At 42.8% G+C, this 21,189-nt stretch overlaps 1 protein-coding gene across 22 annotated transcripts in view; it reads right to left on the bottom strand.

Moving 5' to 3' along the window:
- Nrxn3 (neurexin 3) overlaps positions 1–21,189 on the bottom strand; it is a 1,683,426-nt gene that overhangs the window by 1,494,001 nt on the left and 168,236 nt on the right. For all 22 annotated transcript variants that reach the window (XR_004114172.1, XR_004114173.1, XM_031355959.1 and 19 more), the window contains one exon: positions 130–147. Coding sequence is in view for 20 of the 22 variants with exons in the window: in XM_031355959.1 (XP_031211819.1) it covers positions 130–147 (18 nt within the window). In the remaining 2 variants the exon portion in view is untranslated. The remainder of the gene's footprint in view (positions 1–129; positions 148–21,189) is intronic.

Here is a 21,189-nt window from a genome sequence, read left to right as displayed (position 1 = left end):
GAAAAATCAGTGAAAATGCAACATACTAAGATTTTTTTAATCCCTAGGAAAAGAGGTCACTCAGAATCAAACCATGCACAGTCTAGCAGAAGGCAAGTCCCCACAACAGCTGTGCAAACAAAGACTCACCTGGACCTTGACTGACATCTGTGGCAGCAATTTCAAAGCAAAGGAAAAGGAGAGGAGAGAGAAATGGAGACGAGTGTTAGCAGTGCACCCACACACAATACCATGTGTTCTTGCATGTGTATGAAGGTCATGCAAGCTCCCACATTTCTACCTTCACCCAAAAAACCACCCATGCAAGCCAAGGAATCAAGCTCCCTTTTCACTGTGCATGTAGCAAAAGAGGTAAGCCACCCATCTGTCCGGAAAGATATCATCCTGGAATCAGATAGGGCTCCGAAGAGCCAAGCAACCTAGAATCCTGTAAGAATATCAGTTAAAATATTCTGATTGGTTCTGCACACTGACACCCACGCAAACCTTCCTCATTCCCAGATACCAAACACTGGACACAAAGTCAAGCGAGGTTTCCCAGCAGAGAGAAAAACGAATTAACCACTCCCTTGAGGAAGAAAGAAAAAGAGGCATCAGCATTAAGAGCAAGCTGCAGCATTGGTTAGCATGTAGGGCAGAAGGGCAGAGGATGACAAAACATTTACAGCCCCCTGCCTCTCTACATTCTCAGTGACCATCCTTCATCACAGACAGCAGTGTGTGCATGAGACTGTGTGTGAGCCAAACACTCACCATCGAAATTGAAACCCTGCCGCCTAACACAGATAATTTTTCTGCTTGCTTTTCACCCCATCACTAATGACAAAGATTACCCATGCAAATCACTTTTGTCAACCATAATTGAACACAGGGCCCTGGAAAGGTTGACACATGAATTAAGCCAAAGAACTTTTAAGACCCACGGAACAGTCCACGCCCATCATCTTCATCAGCAATGGGATATCTTCTTCCTCCTCCCTCTCTCAGATGTGAAATAGGAGTGTGCTGGGAAACCTCAGGGAGAACAGCCTAAGGCATTGTTAAAAACTCAGTTTAGCAGCATTTACTAGAGCTGTGTGCAACAAGAGGCTGCTTCAGAAACCACACATCACCAGGCAGTCCTGGTAGATGCACTTAGAATCATTGGATGGTGGATCGGGAAGACCATAGGCTTCTCTAATGTTGTTGTTGTTGTTATAAAGACACTGATAGATTTTTTCCAAGGTTACACAACCAGTTCAGACTCAGAGCTCAGGAAATAATCCTCCATCTCTGGGTCTCATCTAGCTCAACATTCATTCAACTGAAGCCCAGATCTCTCAAGACATATAGGATCCAGTTTAATTTGTAGGCTAACAGAAGCACTCTCACACCACAGGAAAGATGGGTAAGACTCTCCCAGTTACCCCATGAGTAGATCATTAGGAATCCTCTGTGGCTTTAACCTGCTGCCAGAACGAGACAGACAACGCTCTCCATGCCAATAACGAAATGACTACAATCAGATCGGTGCAGTACATCCTTAGGGTTTGTATCCCAGGAAAACCCAGAGCTCTTAACCAGACTGAGCTGTGCCCTAGCATCTGGGAGTGATATAGTCACAGCAACAGCTGAGGATTCACCCAGTGTGTGCCCTGCAATCCCTGGTAGCTATATATGTTCAAAGGCACTTCTAGAGAACTCTGAGTCATTCTTAGACACACCCCCTTCCAGGTTTTCCGGTAAGTTAGATTTAGGAGTGGAGTGGTAAGAGAGGGAAAGAAAAGAGGTAAAGTAGAAGAGGTGGGTAGGAGAAGGATGCTATGTGAATAACTAAGTGGGGCCATTAACTGTGACTGATGGATTGCCTAGAATAGTGGTCTCATTAAAATACCCCTTAATTAAACAGGATATCTGTGGTGAGAATGCCAACACTGTTGTTCATACAAACTCTTTGAGGGCTCCAAGACCCAGTGAGACAGAATCCCTTGGAACCCCAAAGGTCTTTGCATGTCGATTAGTCACCTATTTTCCCACTGTGATTACAATCCCAAACTTGGAGACAGACAGGTCTGAGCTCACATCCCAGCTTGCTCGGCAGCCTTAGGCCAATCAGTGAACTTCTAATTCATCTTCTTTCTGCCGCAAAAATGGGAACAGAGCCTCCCCCATGAGGGTGTTAGGAGACTTAAATGCTTGCAGAGCACTTAGTATCAGGCAAACACTGCATAAACAGTAGCAGCTCTGATTGTTATCATTTTGAATCACCACAGACAGAGTGGCCAACATTTATTGACCAGATGGTTCACTGGAAACACCAAGAGACCACAGGAAGTAAGCCTCTGACTCAGGTGCACTGCTTCTAGTTATGAATTTGGATGAATGCTCTGACCCCATCCCACCTCCGTTCCTCACCCCATCCATCAGTGCAGAAGGAGAGTCTGGTGTGAGCAGAACCAGGGGTCAAAAAGAATCCCATGATTACTTCTGTTTTAGCCCTTGTACTTTTAACTCAGTGCAGTTGTGGTCATACACAAAACCACAGTAAGTCTTCTCATCACAGAGGGGCAACAATAACATCCTTAAAAGTCCTTTGCACCAGGCAAGGATGGGAGAGTAATATCTGAGCTCTGTCAGTGACCGCAGGTCATTGTGATTGTTGTTCCAGCTATAGGAATACAGACACCTCAGGAAGCAGTGAGTTACTTGGATTTCTGGACTCAATTTTGACCCCTCCTCAAATGAAATAGAAAAGGCAGGAGGTAAAGAGAAAGATATCCCCTGGGGCTGGGGGATGGGAGGATGTCTAAAGGGAGAGGGTAAAGAACTTGGCTGCTTCTCTCTTGTTATTGTTATCGCCAGCTCTCTTCTAGGGACTCCCCTTCCCCACCTTTAATCCCTGTGTTTGGTAAAGATGACCCCTGTTCTAAGAGGAGCTCTGTGGCCACTCAGATTTTAGGAATATGCTATCTTCTGGACCAGTAACAGATATGTGACCCAAGCCCTAAGCAATGAAAGTCTTCCAAGGGAATTTCACTGGAATTATTAGGAAATGACTAGCTTCCACCTTTGTCACCATCTACAGACTGACTACACACTTTCCTTAAGCAACATGGGAGAAATCAAGGCCTCTTTGTAGGATAGGAGTGGATTAACTGACCTAGAATTGAATCCCAGCTCTGCCTTCCACTCACAGGCAACTGCCTCAGCATGTCTGAGACTCAATCTCCTCTTCTATAAACAGAGACCCTTAAGGTATCTATTTTATTGAGCCGTATCCATGGAAATACTGTGTTCGCATTCAATACATATTAATGGAGTGCCAATTATAGGCCAAACCATACTTTCTCCATGGAAGATACAAGCAATGAATGAACGAGATGGGCAATAGTCTTGAGTTTAAATAGGAGGTATAAAAAATACAGGCATACATTTATAATGTGACATGACCTAGCAATTAGTGTCATGAAGAAAGAAGAAATAAGGTAAGTGTTGGCAGGAGTCCCCATGTCAGAAAAGATTAGTAAAGAGGAATTTCAAAGGAAATGATGTTATATTTGGACTAACGCCTGAAGAAGGGGAGTCTTCCGTATATCTGATGAAGACTGTTCAGACAAGAAAACATCACCTGTCAGGCCACCCTCAGGACCCACTCTGATGGTGGGTGCTTTCTACTGATAGGACAAGAGCTCTGAGGACCAGAACCCTGAACCTGCCACTTCCCTCCCAGCTCTGCCACTCACATGCAGTTCTCAGCAGGTCACAGATGCCCAAAAGGTACTCAATGGTAAACTAACCCTGATAGAAACTCTTCCTGACCTAATCTGAAGCCACCTCCGTTGAGACTTCTCCACTCCAACTAGAGGATGCAAAAAAATGAGGGGGATTTGAAACCCACCATCACTCTTTGCCCTCTTTCTTCAGCATCACAGCCAGAGAAGCTGTCAATCAGGGTATTTCTATCTGCACTCACAGATGCTGATCACGTATTCAAAAACGATTTCAGCCATGAGTTCAAAGGAAGCAACTTGTTGCAGGGAAGCTTCTAACTATTGTGGAAAACAATGGCCCCTCCATTCACCACTATAAACACTCTGATATGTGACCCTCTCTAGAGAACCTCCCTCCCATCTCACCCCTCATTTGGACTCGATCATATTAAGAACCAAGAGTCCCAGACACATGTAGACACCCATAGCCAAACATTGTTTGGAGCTTGGGGACTCTTATGGAAGAGTTTGGGGAAAACATTACAGGCCCCAAAGTGGATAGGAACTCCACAGAAAGACCAACAGAATCAATGAACCTGGAACTTGGGGCTCTCAGAGACTGAACCATCAACCAAAGGGCATACATGCACTGGACCTAGGTCTCCCCACACACATGTAGCAGGTGTGCAGCTTGGTCTTCATGTGGGTCCTAAACAACTGGAGCAGGGGGCTATCTGAAAAGCTGTTGTCTATATGTGGGATATATTCTTCTAGCTGGGTTGCCTGGCCTGGCCTCAGTGGGAAAGAGTGCCCCTAGCCTTGCAAAACTTGATGTGCCAGGGTGGGGGAATCCCCGGGTGCCCTTACCTGCTAAGAGGAGAAGGGGAGGGGGAAGGGGGAAGGACTGTGGGAGGGGTGACTGGCAGTGGGGTAGTGAACAGGATGTAAAGTGAAGAAGTTAAAAAAATAAAAAAGAACCAAGAGTCCAAAATTCCCCCAATTTCTTCTTCCATACTGCCTCACATCCCTAGTGGAGGCTTAGGAAGCATGAAGTAGGATGCACCGCCAGAGTCCTGAAGGACAGTCCCAGGCAAACCTTAGGGGACACCACCTGGTGAACTCTGCCTTGAGTCTGACCTATTTTCCAGGAGAGAAAATAGAATATAGATTTGAATGCAGTGTCACTCTGGAAAACTACAGACCCAGCAGTGTGAGAAAATAAACCAGCAGGGGGTGGCTGAAAAAGCACTGGCACCAGTGAGCATACTACTAAATCTGGTTGTCAATGGTCCCCCCGCTTCTACAATTTGCCCCCACCCACTTTCTGTTCCCTTCAAATATTGATGCAAGACTAGGGAGATGGCTGAGCAGACAAAGTACTTACAGCACAAGGATGAGGACTCAAGTTCAAATCCCCAGAGCCCATTTAAAAAGCCAGGCAAGGTTAAGCATATCTTAGCAACCTTACTGTTCCTAAGGGAAGACAGAAGGCGGAGACAGGAGATCATCCCTGAATGCTCACAGGCCAGATAGCCTGGTATATGCTGCAGGAAATGACAGGGCCATCCTGCCTCAGATAGGGAGGAAGGTAAGGATCAACTTCAAAGTTGTTTCATTGTATTATGTGTTTCATTGCGTCGCAACGCCCAAAGATGCTTTCCCACACATGAACTCCAGGCACTGGCAGAGGGGTGCTGGGGATACTAGCATCAGAATTAGGAACAGCCAGACAGGATCTAGAAACATCTGTGGCTACACCCTAGTCTGATATCCCTGATGTTTGGCCTCAGAATGGATTTCTGGTAATATATATGAAATGCTTATCTTCTTCTACATGAAGGAAATTAAATTACCAGTTAATATTAACTGGGGTTTCTATGTGCCAGGTACTGCACAACAACTATGTTGAGAAGTGGAAGCTCTTGTCACCTGCAGTTTACAGCTAAGGGACTTGATGGGCAGAAAGCTTAGGGAGCTAAGTTACAAGGTCTATAGAGCCAGGTCTTGAATCCTGGCAACCTGGCCATTCCATTGACCTCTCTCTCTCTCTCTCCCTCTCTCTTCTTCTTTTCCCTCTCTCTCTCTCTATCTGTGTATGAGTATGTGTGTGTGTGTATGTGTGTGTGTGTGTGTGTGTGTGTGTTAGTTAACATTCTGATAGCATCACCTCCAAAGAAAGGTAACTATAAGAAGAAAGTGAGATAAACACAACACTAAGCATCCTAAAGTTCGTATATATATATATATATATATATATATATATATGAAATTTTAAGTGCCCTGGGCACTGTGTCATGGGCTTTAGATGTGCCATTTTATTTAATGCTTGCCATATACCTAACAGGAAGGAGCCCTGCTCTACAGGTAAGGAAATTGAAACCTAAACAGGATGCACTTAGCTCTATTGTCACTAAGACCTCTCAGACTCAGAATATACCAGATAAGACCTCAAAATAAGACAGAAAGCAATTGATCCCAGAAGATACAAATGAGAGGCCCCAAACTCCACAGGGGCCTCTTTCTAAAAGCAATTCTCCAAAAGCAGATCATCCGCTGTTATATGTGCTCCATTGTTAAGAAAAGGCCAAGGGTACAGAGGGGATAGTTTGATAGGTAAAGTGTTTGAGATGCAAGCTTGAGTACTAGAGTTGGAACCCAAGAACTCATGCCAAAAAGTCAAGCATGGTAACAGATTACTAGAGCCTGCTGGCCAGTCTAGACTAACAGGCTAGCTTCTGGTCCCACTAAGAGACCCTGTCTCACAAAATAAGGTTGAGAAAACCTAAGGAACAACACCTAGTATTGACTTCTGGCCTCTACACACATGAATATGCATGCTCATGAGTAGACATATATACACACATACACAAGCACATGTGCACACGAGCACACACACCCAAAGAAGTTGTCGAGGACACACACACACACACACACACACAAGTTGACAAGGAAAAGTTGCCTACAGAGCTGTGGACTTCAAGGGCTACATATCTCCTATTAATGAATTTCAGGGCCTTCATAGTGCTGGAGGTAGAGAAGAGATAGATCAGTCACTAGCTTCCATGTGTACTCTTGCTCAGGCTCTCATACATCAGAGCAGACATCTTGTGGCCTTCTATTGAGTATTATACAAGGCCACATCTCAGGAATAAAATCAAAGCAAAAATTGTTCTTCCTCAATGGTCTATCTCATCCCCTAGACTTGAGAGAGAGTAAATCTAACACTGTCCCTTCTCCAAGAACACACATCCATGGAAATATTTCTTCTAGCTAAGTCCTAAAAAGATCTGCCAGGAAGGAAGCTCCTGCAGGCTGAGTTTTGTCTGGGCTCCCAAACAGGAAAGAGTGGACCCTGCAGTTAACTTCACCCCTGACACAAGAGCCTACTTATCTGTTATTGAGCTCCCAGCTCTGGGGGTACATGATTTTGTTCTTTAATGAGCATAACTCTAGATCTTAAGACAAAACACTGAGTAGTGCCTAATAGGTATCAGACAGCCTTAGAAGCAACAACATTATGGGGAACAGGAAAAAATAAATCCCAAAGTCATGTTTATGGTCCAGGCCACTGCTTTACTCAAACACCATTAGGGGCCCTTATGACCTTGTAGATGTTTTGCTTGAAAGAATGAGAGTTTGACTGGGAGGAGAAGAGAGTCAACATGTTCTGCATACAGAGACCTGCAGACAACCTCCTGATGGTATCTTGGAGATTCTGAGTGTAACTAGAGGTAAAATAGTCTATTTGAGATATGATTTTGCTACTTATTAAAAACAATTTTGGCAAATTTCTTAGTTCCAATGTTCTCTTTTACTCTATGGGAATAAGTATAGCATAGCCAGGTTCCCTGGGACCATCTTTACCTTTCTGGGTCACACAGTAAAAATCACTAACCAAAATCCACTAACCAAAAACTACATCAGTGGCACATTAATACAAAGTAAGAACCAGTTTCATGCATATTAAGAAACATGTAGGAACACAATAGATATGGAACATTTTTGAAGACCTGAGATTTTGCTTGCATGAGTAAAGAGATTGTGAATTCCTGAGCAGTCAAATCACCTGCAACTATACAGGAAGTTGCAACATCACATATAGGATGGGTCTCACATCACACATGGGAGCTAAAGTCCCTGGCTTCCGTTTAAGGTGAGCATGTTTGAGGAGCCCAGTTGAGGCTTGTTTGCTGAGCTTGGTTCAGCTAACAATACCTAGTGCTTCTCCTGAACAAAATCATGTATAATCAGAAGAAAATTACAATGCTCAAAGTGTTCCCTAATATATCAATTGCATTGGAACAAATTTGCATTTTCAAAACAAGCATTATACCAGAACTGACTGTCCCTAATTTATCTGACTGTTGCAAGGATGGAATGAGATGATGCATAGGAAGTGTTTAGCTCAAAGCCAGGCACATAGAAAACATTTAGGAAAAAAAATGATTGAAAATTACTACTTTCATTGCCAGCTTGTAGACACATACCTGGTGTACTAAAAGTGACACACTGAGCTTCTATTGACCTGTTTAAGCCTTCAAGCAGAAAGCATCTCTAGCAGATCACACTTCCCAACCATAGGCAATGAGGTGTACAGCTATAGCAGTCTCCCAGCCAATAGGACAATGCCTTTTGAAAAGTCCTCACAGCCCATGTTCATTGCCAGTTTCCTAAGGAAAGGAATAGGAGTTGTTCCCTGCAACTTAAGGAACAACAGGAAACCAAGAGAGGTAGGTATTGAGCTAAATGAGAAGACACCCATCTGCAGTAAGACTTAGAAAAGCATATCATAGGAAAGAAATCCATCAAGTTCTATGGTAGAAAACTCCCTAGAAATAGGCTTCTTAAGGTCTTCCATCTCCTACAACACAGAAGGAATAGGTGGCGGCTTCTGGATTCAAATCAACTTGGACGAAAATCCTGATTCTTCCACACATGGTCACTCAGGCATATTAACTAACCTCTTGGAACCCTAACTTCCCCCATGTATAAGTGGCAACAGTTCCCCCTTACCTAGAAAGACTGGTGGAAAGGTCATAAGAAGCTAATGTATACAAAGCACTGAGCAAGGTTCCTTGCACACAGGAAGCACTGGTCCACACTGCTAATCATAATTACTGTATTACTTCAGCCCAGTGATTCCCTGGGGGAGGAGGGATCTGCTTTCTTTCCAAGAATCCCTGACTCTCTGAAAAGATTCTACATTCTTGGAGTTCATTCCAGTTAGAAGACTGTTTTAGAAGAAGCAGGTGGTCTCTCAGAGTTTCTGCAAGACTTTCTGATTGAGTATCCAGAAGAGCTGTAGAATGAAAATATGCTATGTTGGAGCTCAGTGGGCACTGGGGTGGAAGGCAGGAAAGGAAGACTCTGGACTTGAAGTCAAAGCCTATGGTGTTTTTGTTTTCCTAGTTTTTAAAAAGTTGTGGTAAAATTCATATTACATGAAACCTAACATCTTATCCTATTTTTGTCTCAGTGCTGGAGATTGAGCCAATGATCTTCAGTAAGATGCTCTAGTCACATTCTCAGCCTCTATTTTTAAATAATAATTTAGATGCATTACATAATTCAAAATGGTGTACAAATCTCACCACCATCTATATCCTTCTCCAGCATCTTCTTACAAAATTGAAACTCCATACCCATAAGATGCTTATCCCTCTCTCTCTAGTAGCCACCACTCTACTTCCCATCCTTATAAAGTTGACTACTCTAGATATCTCACATAAGTAGACTCTTTTGGTAATCATCCTTCTGTGGTCGGTTTGTTTCATTTAGCATAACATCCTCAAGGTTCATCCATGTTGTGATATGTTTCAGAATCCCCTTCTTTGTAAGGGATGAAGTCTTCATTGTGTGTAAAAACCACATTTCATTTGTAGAAATTTGGTTTGCAGACTTGGTTCTCTAGCCTCAGCCAGGTGACCTTGGACTACTCAGTCCTTTTTGGCCTCATTTTCCATTAATCATGGGACTGGGAACATTATTACATGACCAGGTTGCTGTGTAGTCTGAATGAAACTATAAATGTGCCGGGTAGTGGTGACACACGCCTTTAATCCCAGCACTTGGGAGGAAGAGGAAGGCAGATTTCTGAGTCTGAGGCCAGCCCGGCCTACAGAATGAGTTCCAGAACAGCCAGGGCTAAACAGAGAAACCCCCCTCCCCCCCAAAAAAAAGAAACTATAAATATGGATGCACCCTATACACATCAAACTAATGTGTGATCCATGTATTCAGTCCAAAAATAAAAATCAAATATCAATCCTTATTTACCACTATACTAGATAATTCATTAGACTTTCTAAATACAACAGGATCATTCAATAGAAGTTTAAAAGGCATACCCTCAGAAGACAACTTCAGGGATCATTATAATACAGAAGACATCCTGTACTGTAATTCACCACCTGAGGTGGGGCTGTGTGGTCATATAACTTCACTAACTCTTATTGGTAGAACTATTGTTATTTCCACCTCATACCAGGGAAGCCAAGACTTAGAAGTTAACCTCCTTAAGTCTATGCAGTTTCCTTAGATTTATACTCAATTTCTCTGAAATCAAAGCCCTTTCCCCTCCAGCATATCATCCTAATTATTAGGCTAACTAATCACACAACTCAGCTGCCTTTCAGGACAAGGAGACAAACTTCAGAAAACTAACGTGGATTGTTCCACGACCTGTGAGTAACTGATGAAAATAACTGATGGCCACTAAACATTCCAGAGCACAGTGTATGCTGTAATATTCATGATATCTGCCACAGGGGGTGATCCTGGGATCCATATTTCAGAGAAAGAAGACAAGCTGGGGCAAGAAATCAAAATATGAATTTTATAAAAATACAGTACCACGCAAAAAGTGAATATGCATTTCTTGGGGATAGAAAAAAGGTAGGGGGTCTGTGATCCAGTAAATCTAGATGGCATTGAATTTTTAAAATGCAATCAAGTATCTAAAACTTCAGGAAACCTCACCTATAAGAACATACACTGTTACACTGTGCCCTCCAAAAAAGATACTGTCCCACTGGTCACAGATGATGTGTATTTTTGGAATACTTGCTCAAATAAAATACCTACTTATCGCAGAGTGAGTTTGAGAAAGGCTGGCTTTGAGGTTTTCTTTTTTTTCTTTTTTTTTTTTCTTTTTTTTTTCTTTATTTATATGCGAATTTCTCCATTCCCAGTTTCCCCTCCAAAAAACAAAAAAAACAAACAAAAACAAACCCCTGTTGCCTCCCCCCTCCCCATGCCTGCCACCCCGCCCTCTCCCACTTTCTGGCCCTGGCATTCCCCTACACTGGGGCACAGAACCTTCACAGGGCCGAGGTCCTCTCCTCCTATTGATGATCGATTTTGCAATTGAGGTTTTCAAAATAGCTGTAAGGCTTAAATTTCACTAGGAGCCTTAATCCACATCCTTTCTTTGTTCTCAGGGTGAACTTTGTATCTGGTTCAATTTGAGATAAGGAATACTCACCAACCACTTCCTGTACATCACACACAGACTTGGACACCAGAGACTCAAAAGGACTACCCTGCATGCAGTTAGCTATAAATCTAACAAACCAAGAAGGCACTTGAACTCCATAGGGTAGCTGTTCAAAGCCATCTATTACTGTACTTAAAGCTAATGGGGGACATAGGGTTGACAGAGGATGCTTCAAACTCTTCCTTCAGAAACCTGAAAGTGGACCTTTGAGGAAAGACAGCAACAATTAAGTAGAGAGGAACCTTTTTAAGAACCTGTCACCATAACTGACCACTGGTCAACTGACACCCCTGAGGTTCAGACTCCCTGGGAGACTTACAGTGTAAAGAAAGGTTCAAATGCCAAAGTGCCTGTGCATGATCTTCAGGAGGTAATTTAACTTCTGTAACCCGATCACAGTATCCATTTCAGAGTTCCCCAGCAAGACAGAAGAGGCCCATACATAGAAAATGCCCAACCATCTGGCTAGCTCAATAGGCATCACTTTCCTTTTATTTGATTAATAACACCTGGGAATAATGAGTTAAGGAAGAATATGAAAGCACGCATGGACTTTTGATAAAAGGAGTCTGAGGATTGACTAGCAGCATTTACCATTGGCTTAATAAGGAAGGGGCCACATACTGCCTCAAGTTAGCACTCCAAGGAGTGCTACCCAGCAGGGGCCTTGTAGGGAGACAAAGAGTTTCTAGTTACTTGAAGAAGCCAAAAAGCAAGCACAAAGTCCTCCCAAGAGGCTCCATGCTATTGGCACTTCTGCTTTTCCTTATTAACCTCTCCAAACAGTTTTTTCTTGCCTTTTTTTTTTCTCCTTTTCCTAAAATGAGCAAGGCTGGCACCTCCCTCCTTCCTCCCCCAGCCCCTTTGTAAAGCAAAAGGCTCTTATGTTCCTATGGCTCTAACAGAGCCTGAAACCTTTGCAGGAAGACTACTACTAATCAGTCCCTATCCCATTACAAGGGGATCAGTGGGACTCCTACAGGCCCTTCCCAAGGGAGGTCAGAGAGCACAGCAGATATCCTACTTACAAGAAGTAAGAGGAGGAAAATTCCCTAAAAAAGAATATCACATACATCACATGCATTTTAAAGTTCTTGTCATTATTATTAATCACCAGTTTTTTTATCTTGTAACAGCTGTGGCACTAAAATTAAAAGTGGTTTAAAAACAATACTACCAAGTGGGCTTTGTTTCAGAGTGAATACAAGATGAACAGAATTTCTAAAGTGGAAGAGTCTTGGGATGTCTCAAATCCATCCTTGTTGTTTCTTGGCTTTTGAGCTGTTTCTTCTGTCTTTGAGGCAAGGTCTTACTCTGTAATGCAGCCAAGTCTCAAAGTTTCTTCAGTCCTCCTTGCCTCCACCTCCAGAATGCTGGGATTGTAGGTGGAGCCACCGTGCTAGGACTCATCTTTTTGTTTTCAGGTTCACCTCACTGACACATTCCTTGCATATTACCCGTGCCCCAGTGGCAGTGTTAATGCGCAAGGGTGGCAGCAGATGAACAAAGTAAATATAGGACTTGTTCTCTTGAGGTTTAAAGTTTAACTGCAGAAGGAACCCACAAGTGTCAGACAAACGAGCAATTACACAGTAGCTGCGATTATTTCCACAGCATCAGCATCGTATAGGACAGTGTGACAGGCCGAGAGGACAGAGCACAAACCAAAAAGATATGTCTATGTATCTGAGCCAGTATTTGGGTCATCAGCATCCCAGCTCACTACTATTCTTATTGATCCACAGCCAGCCTCTAGGGCGATGACCTAGACTTTGGGAGAAACCTATGGTAGGAAAGGGCAGGAAGGAAAGCCAAGTGGTCAAATCTCTGAGCTTTTTTAGAGGGAAAGCAGGACAGAGTGGGGATATTTCTGAATACCTACTAATGCATCTTGGCAGTGGACAATGTTTTTAACTGTCCAACAGTGAGTTCCAAAATGCTAGAGCCTGGACACTTAGGATGTGTGGAAGACAGGAAAGTCTCCCTCGCCCTAGAAAGGGCTACGGGTGGAGAATGTGGGCCCTCCCCAAAGGGCTGAGCTCTAACCCATCTGCTGTCCAATGCTCTGGAATTAATCAAACAAATCCCTTGATAAATCTGGGGCCACTATTAGACAACACTAATATCCCCCTTAGAGTAATCCAGACAAATACATTCTGAGAGGGAGGGAGTCGCAGCGGCTGGGGAACAGACCTTTCTCATGTTACAGGCCTCCTCACAAAAGCATTGGCACTGGCATTGCCCTGACCCCCACACAGATGTCAGTTCCCAACAGCACCACTGCTGACCTGATGGCTGCAGGCCAGGCAGCAGAAAGGATGGGAGAGCAAGGCCTGGACTCCCTCCCCTCCCAAACTGCCACTGACCTCATTTTTCACCGGAGGATTTTTTTTCCTTTCTCTGTCCTTCTTGTTTGTAAATTATGTCACCCCAGTGCACACAGGGTGTAAGACAGGCCAGGCTAGAAAGTAGAGAGAAGTCAAGGGGCTTGGAACTATGGCCCTAGCTTCCTATTCTGAAAGGTCAGTCAGTAGGAACTGTGCTACCCTCAAAGAGAAGTTGGAAGTGGGTAGGAGGAGGAAGGCATACCCTCAAGATTACCCGAACTTAGCAACACAAGGGACTACATATTCTGAAGCAGCCCAAAGCACATGGCCCTCACTTTATATATGATCTGTCATGGGTTTCTTCATCCTCTGAGTCACCTGTCTCAATAAACAATGCAGAATATTTGGAGTCCTCAAGTATGATGAGAACATATCAGGAGAAAACTGACTTTCATAGTATAAGAATGGAGAATGTGGTTCTTCAGACTATAAAAACTGATCTGAAAAATACATACATACATACATACACACACATATATATATGTATGTGTATATATATGATATGTACATATATACACACACAAGTATATATACATATACACATATATACACACATATATATGTATGTATATGTGTGTGTATATATACACACATGCATATATGTGTGTGTATACATATATATGTGTATACATATACACACATATATATGTCAGGAGAGAAATACAAACAAAATAGAATTGTCAGCTAAAAAAATTAAGGGGAAGAATCAAACATTCTTGATAAAATATAGACCTGCAAATTGTACCTGAAAAAACTGAATGTGGTTGAAATAATAGCCATAAAAGAACACTCCAAAAGTGCAGGCTATCTAGATGAAATCTGATAGGCACACACACAAATAACAATAACTGGTCAATAAATCAACTCTTCATGATAGAAAACATACAAAGCAAAACTGGTCTGGCTAAAAATAATTCAGTAAAATAAAAAGGAATTGGAATAATAAGAAATGGTTTATCTAAGCTTGGACCTAATTTGTTTATTTCAGAAAAAAAATGGCTCCTTGATAAATGTATTCTAGTCTCAGTCTAATTCTGACTATGCCAGTGTAAAGATAAAGAACTCTCAGGATTAAACTATGCAATCAAAACATCTTGACAAATGCTGAATATAAATAAATTATATGATTTCAGAGGTCATGTTTAGCTGCAGGTTTTTATTTCCTGATAAAAGGTCAGAATAAAAGGAGAATAAAATTATACAAATACATCCTTCCTGGTAAGAGCAACCATGAGATGCAGCTCCCACCTACAACAGTCATTCTTAGGTAATAGCTTTTATTTACCTGTAGCACACTGCGAGCTATTGTAAAGCAATTCCTGAAACTAATGGAGGCCAATTAGCTCTGATTTTACCCAGCAAGAAACTAAATAAAACAAAACAAACAAACAACCAAAAGCCCTGACACTTATGGCATCCCATATTCTTATTTTTAAAGAGGCCTTTTACCACTCCAAAGAAAGCAACCCAATATCAGAACTGTGAAAAGTTGAGTGTGGTGTCACAAAAATCACACTATACTCTGCTTGCTCTTGTTCTGAAGGAGAATGCTTGTACTTCACTGCAGTAACTGTCTTTGATCTATTTTTTTTTCTTTTTGTTCTGCTGTCTGAGGGTAGACTAGGGAGTCTTTCTGTGTGTCAGTCTCTCCATCTAAAAAATAGTGGATAAACAGTAAAGGTACAGTAAGTCAGGAAATGTTAGCCTAAAACCCAGGAGGCACCACCCTTGGCGAAGAAGCTGATTTCCCAGCCTCAGCTAGAATTCCAAGCTAAGAACTCTCTACATATTCTGAAATACAAATGCCCTTAGCAACAATAGCTAGAGAGTGTGGACTGATGAGAGCAACATCTGATTTCTCCTCATGTGGCAGGTGGGAGGGTCTGACAGCACAGGAGTTAGAACTTGAACACTAGGAAGAGAATGCAGCTGTCTGGCTAATGTTCAACTCATCTCCGGGCTGTGGGTGGGAGTCTTGCTGTGCAGCTATTTGAGGAACAAGTTGCTTTGGGATGGCAGCTAGTGGCAATCTCTGCAGCCTTCATGGCTCAGTTGCCTTTCACCTTCACCTTCTCCACACTAAAGTGTCCACTACCAGATTTTGACCCCAGGTCCTTGCCTTCCAAATTCTGAGTTCTATGCATGCCCACTTCTGGACAAGGCCGACTGTTCCAGCTTATCCCACTGGTGGCTCCTCCTCTTTCCTGCCTCTGTCACCCCTCCACCCACAGCTCACCACAAACCATATTATAAGCAGAGAAGTAAAAGTGCAAGACATCATTCCTGCCACCTTGCTCCTGAAGTCCAGCAAGAGACAGTAGATATAGATGGCTCTCCATCTTCAATTGTCATCACCTCATTCTCTTGTTACTCACTCTCAGCTATTTCTCCCTCTCTAATACTCGCACAGTAAAGTTTACATTTACTAGCTAATGTTTTCCACAGCAATATGTTCCTCATAGTCAGAAACACACTTTGCATCTGTAAACTCAGGCCAAACACACAGCAAGTCTGTTGTGGTCACTGAGGACCACACTTGGCAACCAGTCAGTTGTCTTTGGAGTCAGTCACTTCTCCTTAATCTCCTGCCTTTTCTTTAGTGGAATGCAGTACAGTCGCTACCCAACTTTGATTCTAGCCCTCAAGTTATTGTAAGGCAAATCATTTTGCCTCTTTATAACACAGTTTCATAATAAGAGTTTGGAAAAGCCACATGAAAACCTACTACTTTGTAAGTCAACTTTAAAAAAAAAAAAAAGAGAGGTAGATAAGTGATAGCCTTTCTGCATGGCTTCATAATGCTGCATATAACAGCCCTGGGTTATTAAACACATCTCCCGGAGACATGTGTGGAACACCTCCTAATGAGTGGTTGGTTATTGGGGCCCCAAAGACTCTCATCAATTCTCTTGAATGTCCATTGGAACTAGTTTGTAAAACCTTATTGCTGAAAGCACCACACACTTGTCATGCAAATTACAAAGAAATCAACCTGGAACAGAGGTGGAAGTTTCCTCCTCTCCGGCCAGCTTTCATAGTTCCAGATGGTACAATGTAGGCTGCCAAGAACGGAAAGGCATCAGTGTTCTAGCTGAGAACCCTATGAACTACAATACCCATCTTCCAGGAAGGTTGGACTTACTGGAACAACAGTGTCACAACCATTGTGTGGGCAACCAAGCACTCTGACCCAAGCACTCTCTGACTGGTTTTGAGGCCCACTCCACAAGAGGGAATTCATGTATAATACTGAAAACCCAGTTTTAAAATTTATCGCTCAGGTGGTTCTAGGCCTTAGGAGGGAACAATTAATGTTGTTTAGCCAAATCAACACAATGCCAAGCTGCCTTCTAAATATATACCAAAAGATAAATGTTATACTGTTCTTAATTAGAAATTTCTCTTCATAATGAATGGTGAGTTCAGAGACACATATTTGCCTGAGATGCTGAAAATAAATGATGATCAAGTGCTCAGCCCTAAACAGGAAACTACATCACCTCCTCCAAATAATGTGTTAGAAAGGGGTGGAAAGGCCGGGCGGTGGTGGCACACACCTTTAATCCCAGCACTTGGGAGACAGAGGCAGGCGGATTTCTGAGTTCGAGGCCAGCCTGGTCTACAGAGTGAGTTCCAGGACAGCCAGGGCTACACAGAGAAATCCTGTCTCGAAAAAAAAAAAAAAAAGAAAGAAAGAAAGAAAAGAAAGGGGTGGAAAGGATGCAAGTACCCTAAGCCAGGAAGAGTGGTGAAATCCTATCTTCTGGATACTGCAGAGCCAATACAATCATAATCTGACAGCACTAGGAACTGCTTAAAATGGTTTTCACAAGACTGAGCCTGTCAATAGTCAAGTGTAGAATAGAGAAGAACAAACATGGCCCTACCCATCCCTGATGAATTATGATAGATGCTGGAGAAGTAGTATACATTATCTTTAGCCGTTTATCAAGTGATGAGCCTACTATGTTCTGAGGGACAGTTACAAACTCATGGTCACCTACATGGTCCTGGTTAAACCTCTAGATCATAAAACAAAACAAGATAAAAAGAGATGAATGTAGTAGAGGGTTTAATAGGGAGGTGGGGATATTAGTGATAAGAAGAAGAGAGAGAATGACAATAATCTGAATTCAATTCTCTCTCATTCTCTCTTTTTCTCTCTCTCTCTGTGTATGTATAGTCAAAGAACAAATGTAATAACTGATTCTTTTTTAAAAAAATATGTGATACTCAGAAGACTACAGCAATAAAATGCTTATTTTAAGAGGACTACAATATAAATTAATACTTATTTTTTAATAATATAAACTAAAAAAACTGTCATAAAAGTTTGAAAAGTGGGTGGGATGTATTGACAAGAAATCAACAACAAAGTAACTGGAGGTGGGATGGAGATTGGTGGAGGGAGGTTAAAAATGCAAATAATATGGAATTACAAGAAGTCTGTGGTTCACAGTGATAGAAGAGGGGGGACAGGGCAGCATGCGAATCTCTTCTACAGAACAGACCACCAAGTCATGTCAGAGCAGAGTAAAAATCATCCAGAATGTGCAGGAAAAGGGGAACCTTATAAGGCACTCCATGAAATGAACAGATTCCAGCATTACTAAAGACACCCTAGGTAAGCTAACCAGGGGGAGGTTGGCGATAGGTAAGGGATAAACTGTTCAATGCCAAACTGAATGGGAGGCATAGGGAGAGGTATCTGAGAACTGAAATGCTACATTAAGTATCTAAGCTCTTTCCATGCGCAGATAAATAGCTTACCCTCTTCAACCCCAGTCTCTTCATCAGTAAAACCAGGTAAATGACTGTATGGTAGAGGTGATTGGAAGCATGAAAAGAAACCACACATACATGTACAAAGAACAGCCCCAACATGTCACGTTGTAAGTGCTCCCCGAGAATCAGCTAACCACCATATACACGAAATTTACCCAATTAGACAGTTGATAAGCATAAGACTTCTACAAAACCCAAATGCACCATGGAGAGCTGCTGCTAGGGGGCATGAATAGAGCACAGCTCCATCTTAGTCCTGGTTCTCATAACTGCACTCCTGATCTCAGCCAACATCCTCTGGCTAGGGAAGCGCCTAGGATGAGAACAGTCAATCCAAGAAGGCTTTCTAGTATCTTGGCCATACACTCAAATGTCAGTCTTTATTCTGCCAGGCACAAAGAGGGAGCCCTGGGCCACTAAGACCAACCTTCATTCTGACTTCAGAGCATCTATCACACTTTAAAATCAGCCCAGGCAGCAATATGAGCATGTGTCTATCTTGCTCAATACTCTTAACCTCAGTGCCTCACCCGACACATAGTAGTCCTACAATAAGTACTCACTGAACCAAATAGACTATATTTCAAATAGCATCCCAAGGCCTCCATGAGGGGGTTCCTATGAGCACGTAGGCCCACGTAGGAGGCTGCGTTTCTTGATTGCAGTCACACACCAGCTGGGCCCCTAACACCTCCATTTTTTTTCCTGCTTAGAAAAATGTTAGAAGGCGTCCCCCTCCCTCCTCCCTAGGCTCCCCATTCTGACTTACGCTGGATAAGCAACTTCAGATTGCTGAACAGCAACCCGCAACACAGCTGGGTGAAAATTCCTGTGTCCTGAAATTCCTGGAAAACTATGCTGCAGAGCAAGCATTTGCAACATGGGCACAGCCCCCACTCCCAGCCCCAGAGAGTCAGACATGGGAGGAGGGAAGCAAGCAGGCAGCCTGGGCTCAGCCTTTACTTCCTTAATAAAGCATTTTGCTTCCTCTCCAAACACCCCACCCCTGGGTAGAGATAAAGCGAGCACAAGTGAATTCATTACCCGCACTTACATTGCTAGCTGAACCTGGATCTTCCAACATCCCTGAGGTGAAGCCTCATGGTCTTTCAGCCCATTGGGACCAGAGAAGGTAAAGGAATCCCTCCCCTAGTTCCAGAAGAAGGGATAAAGCATTGAGATGATACCCCTAAGAGTAGATACCTGACTCTGGGAAAAACCTAAATAAGGTACACACATTTTAAAAGCATGAGCTTCAAGAAAGTACACAAATTTTGCAAGTCCCTTAATTTCTCTGGCTTGTTTCTTTCAGATCTCTGAGACTCTGGTACTTTATGTGTAGCTAGTCTTTGCTATTTTGTGGGATCTTCTTTCCCTACCCTTTATCTCCTACCCCACAATTTCACCCCACTAACACTAGATAGGAGAGCTATCTATACGAGGACAGAAAGAGGAGGAGAAAGGAGGAGAGAGGGAGAGGAGGGAGGAAAAAAGAAGGAGAGAGGGAGGGAGGGAGAGGGAGAGGGAAGAGAAGACAGAGAGAGAGAGAGAGAGAGAGAGAGAGAGAGAGGGAGAGAGGGAGAGAGGGGGAGAGAGAGAGAGAGAGAGAGAGAGAGAGAGAGAGAGAGATCCCTGAATCTAATTTCTTTCCTTTTGTTTGTTTTGACCACAGGTACTAACAAAGTAATCAACCTCACTAAACGACCAACACTTACCCCACCTCCAGGGACCCTGCCTAGTTCCCAGAATTCCAAATATCACACAATTACAGAAATTATCAACAACTGGCAAAACCACATTTCTGCTGGAGCATGAAGCAAATCATAATCAGCTGCTGTGGACAGTCTGAAGCAGCCCCACATCCCTACACCTGGGATTAAAACAAAAGCATTCTTAAGCAAAATTCCAGAATTCTCAAAAATGTCACTACATTTCAGAGACAGAAACTCTACCATGTAAAACACCCCCAAACCCCCAGGCTTGCTACCTGTCTAGGAAAACCAAGTTTCTATTTGTAGTCATGTTTTAAAATGGGTAGACCTTACTTAATTGAAGTTAAAAGAAATGCCAACAAGAATACCCTTTGAAACAAATGAAGCCAATCCTCAGCCAGATTATTAAATTCAAGTGTGATTTCAACTGTGTTGGAAAACCTCAGACTCTCATTTTTTCACCAGCAGAGAATTTTAAAGAACTTTCCTTTGTCTACTCTTTCCTTCTGTATGTCTCTGGTCCTCTACTGTAGGCTGTCTTACAGATTCTCTTGTCTCTACAGTCTTAGATAGGAAGCTTCCCAGGGATCTGACTTCAAGCTTCTTTCCTGTCAACCATAGTCCTTCCCTGGGCTAACCTTCCATGTCCAAACTTTTCCCTCCTCCCCTGCACCATACCTGACACCTGTACCCAGAGCCATCTGTGCTGGCTAGTCTTACATCAACTTGACACAAGCTAGAAGCCCTTCTCCTATGACTCCTTATCCAATATATGCTCTGTGTCACAAACTCACACAAGACTTTCCCTCTGACCTTTTGGCTTGAAGCTTTCCAATCACTAATCCATCAGGTACCCTGTCCTAAACTTCAAACTTGCCTCTCACTTATCCCACTTAAAAACTTCCAAAGGCTTCTAACCATGAAAACTGTTCAAAATTCTTACAAAGCATTGAAGGCTTCCCCACCTAGCTGTTCTTCTCGTACCCTCCTGTTGGCTGCAGACCATGACATACAATGACTCTAAGTCCTGCAAACAGCATTCGTATCCAACTGATTCCCAGGACTGCACCTGAATGCTTCTTCCTCCCAGTCTGCCAACTAAAACTTACAAGTCCTGCCCC

Source organism: Mastomys coucha, unplaced genomic scaffold (genome assembly GCF_008632895.1).
Source record: "Mastomys coucha isolate ucsf_1 unplaced genomic scaffold, UCSF_Mcou_1 pScaffold6, whole genome shotgun sequence".
NCBI classification, from domain to species: Eukaryota; Metazoa; Chordata; class Mammalia; order Rodentia; family Muridae; genus Mastomys; species Mastomys coucha.
This window is presented reverse-complemented; position numbering and strand designations above follow the sequence as displayed.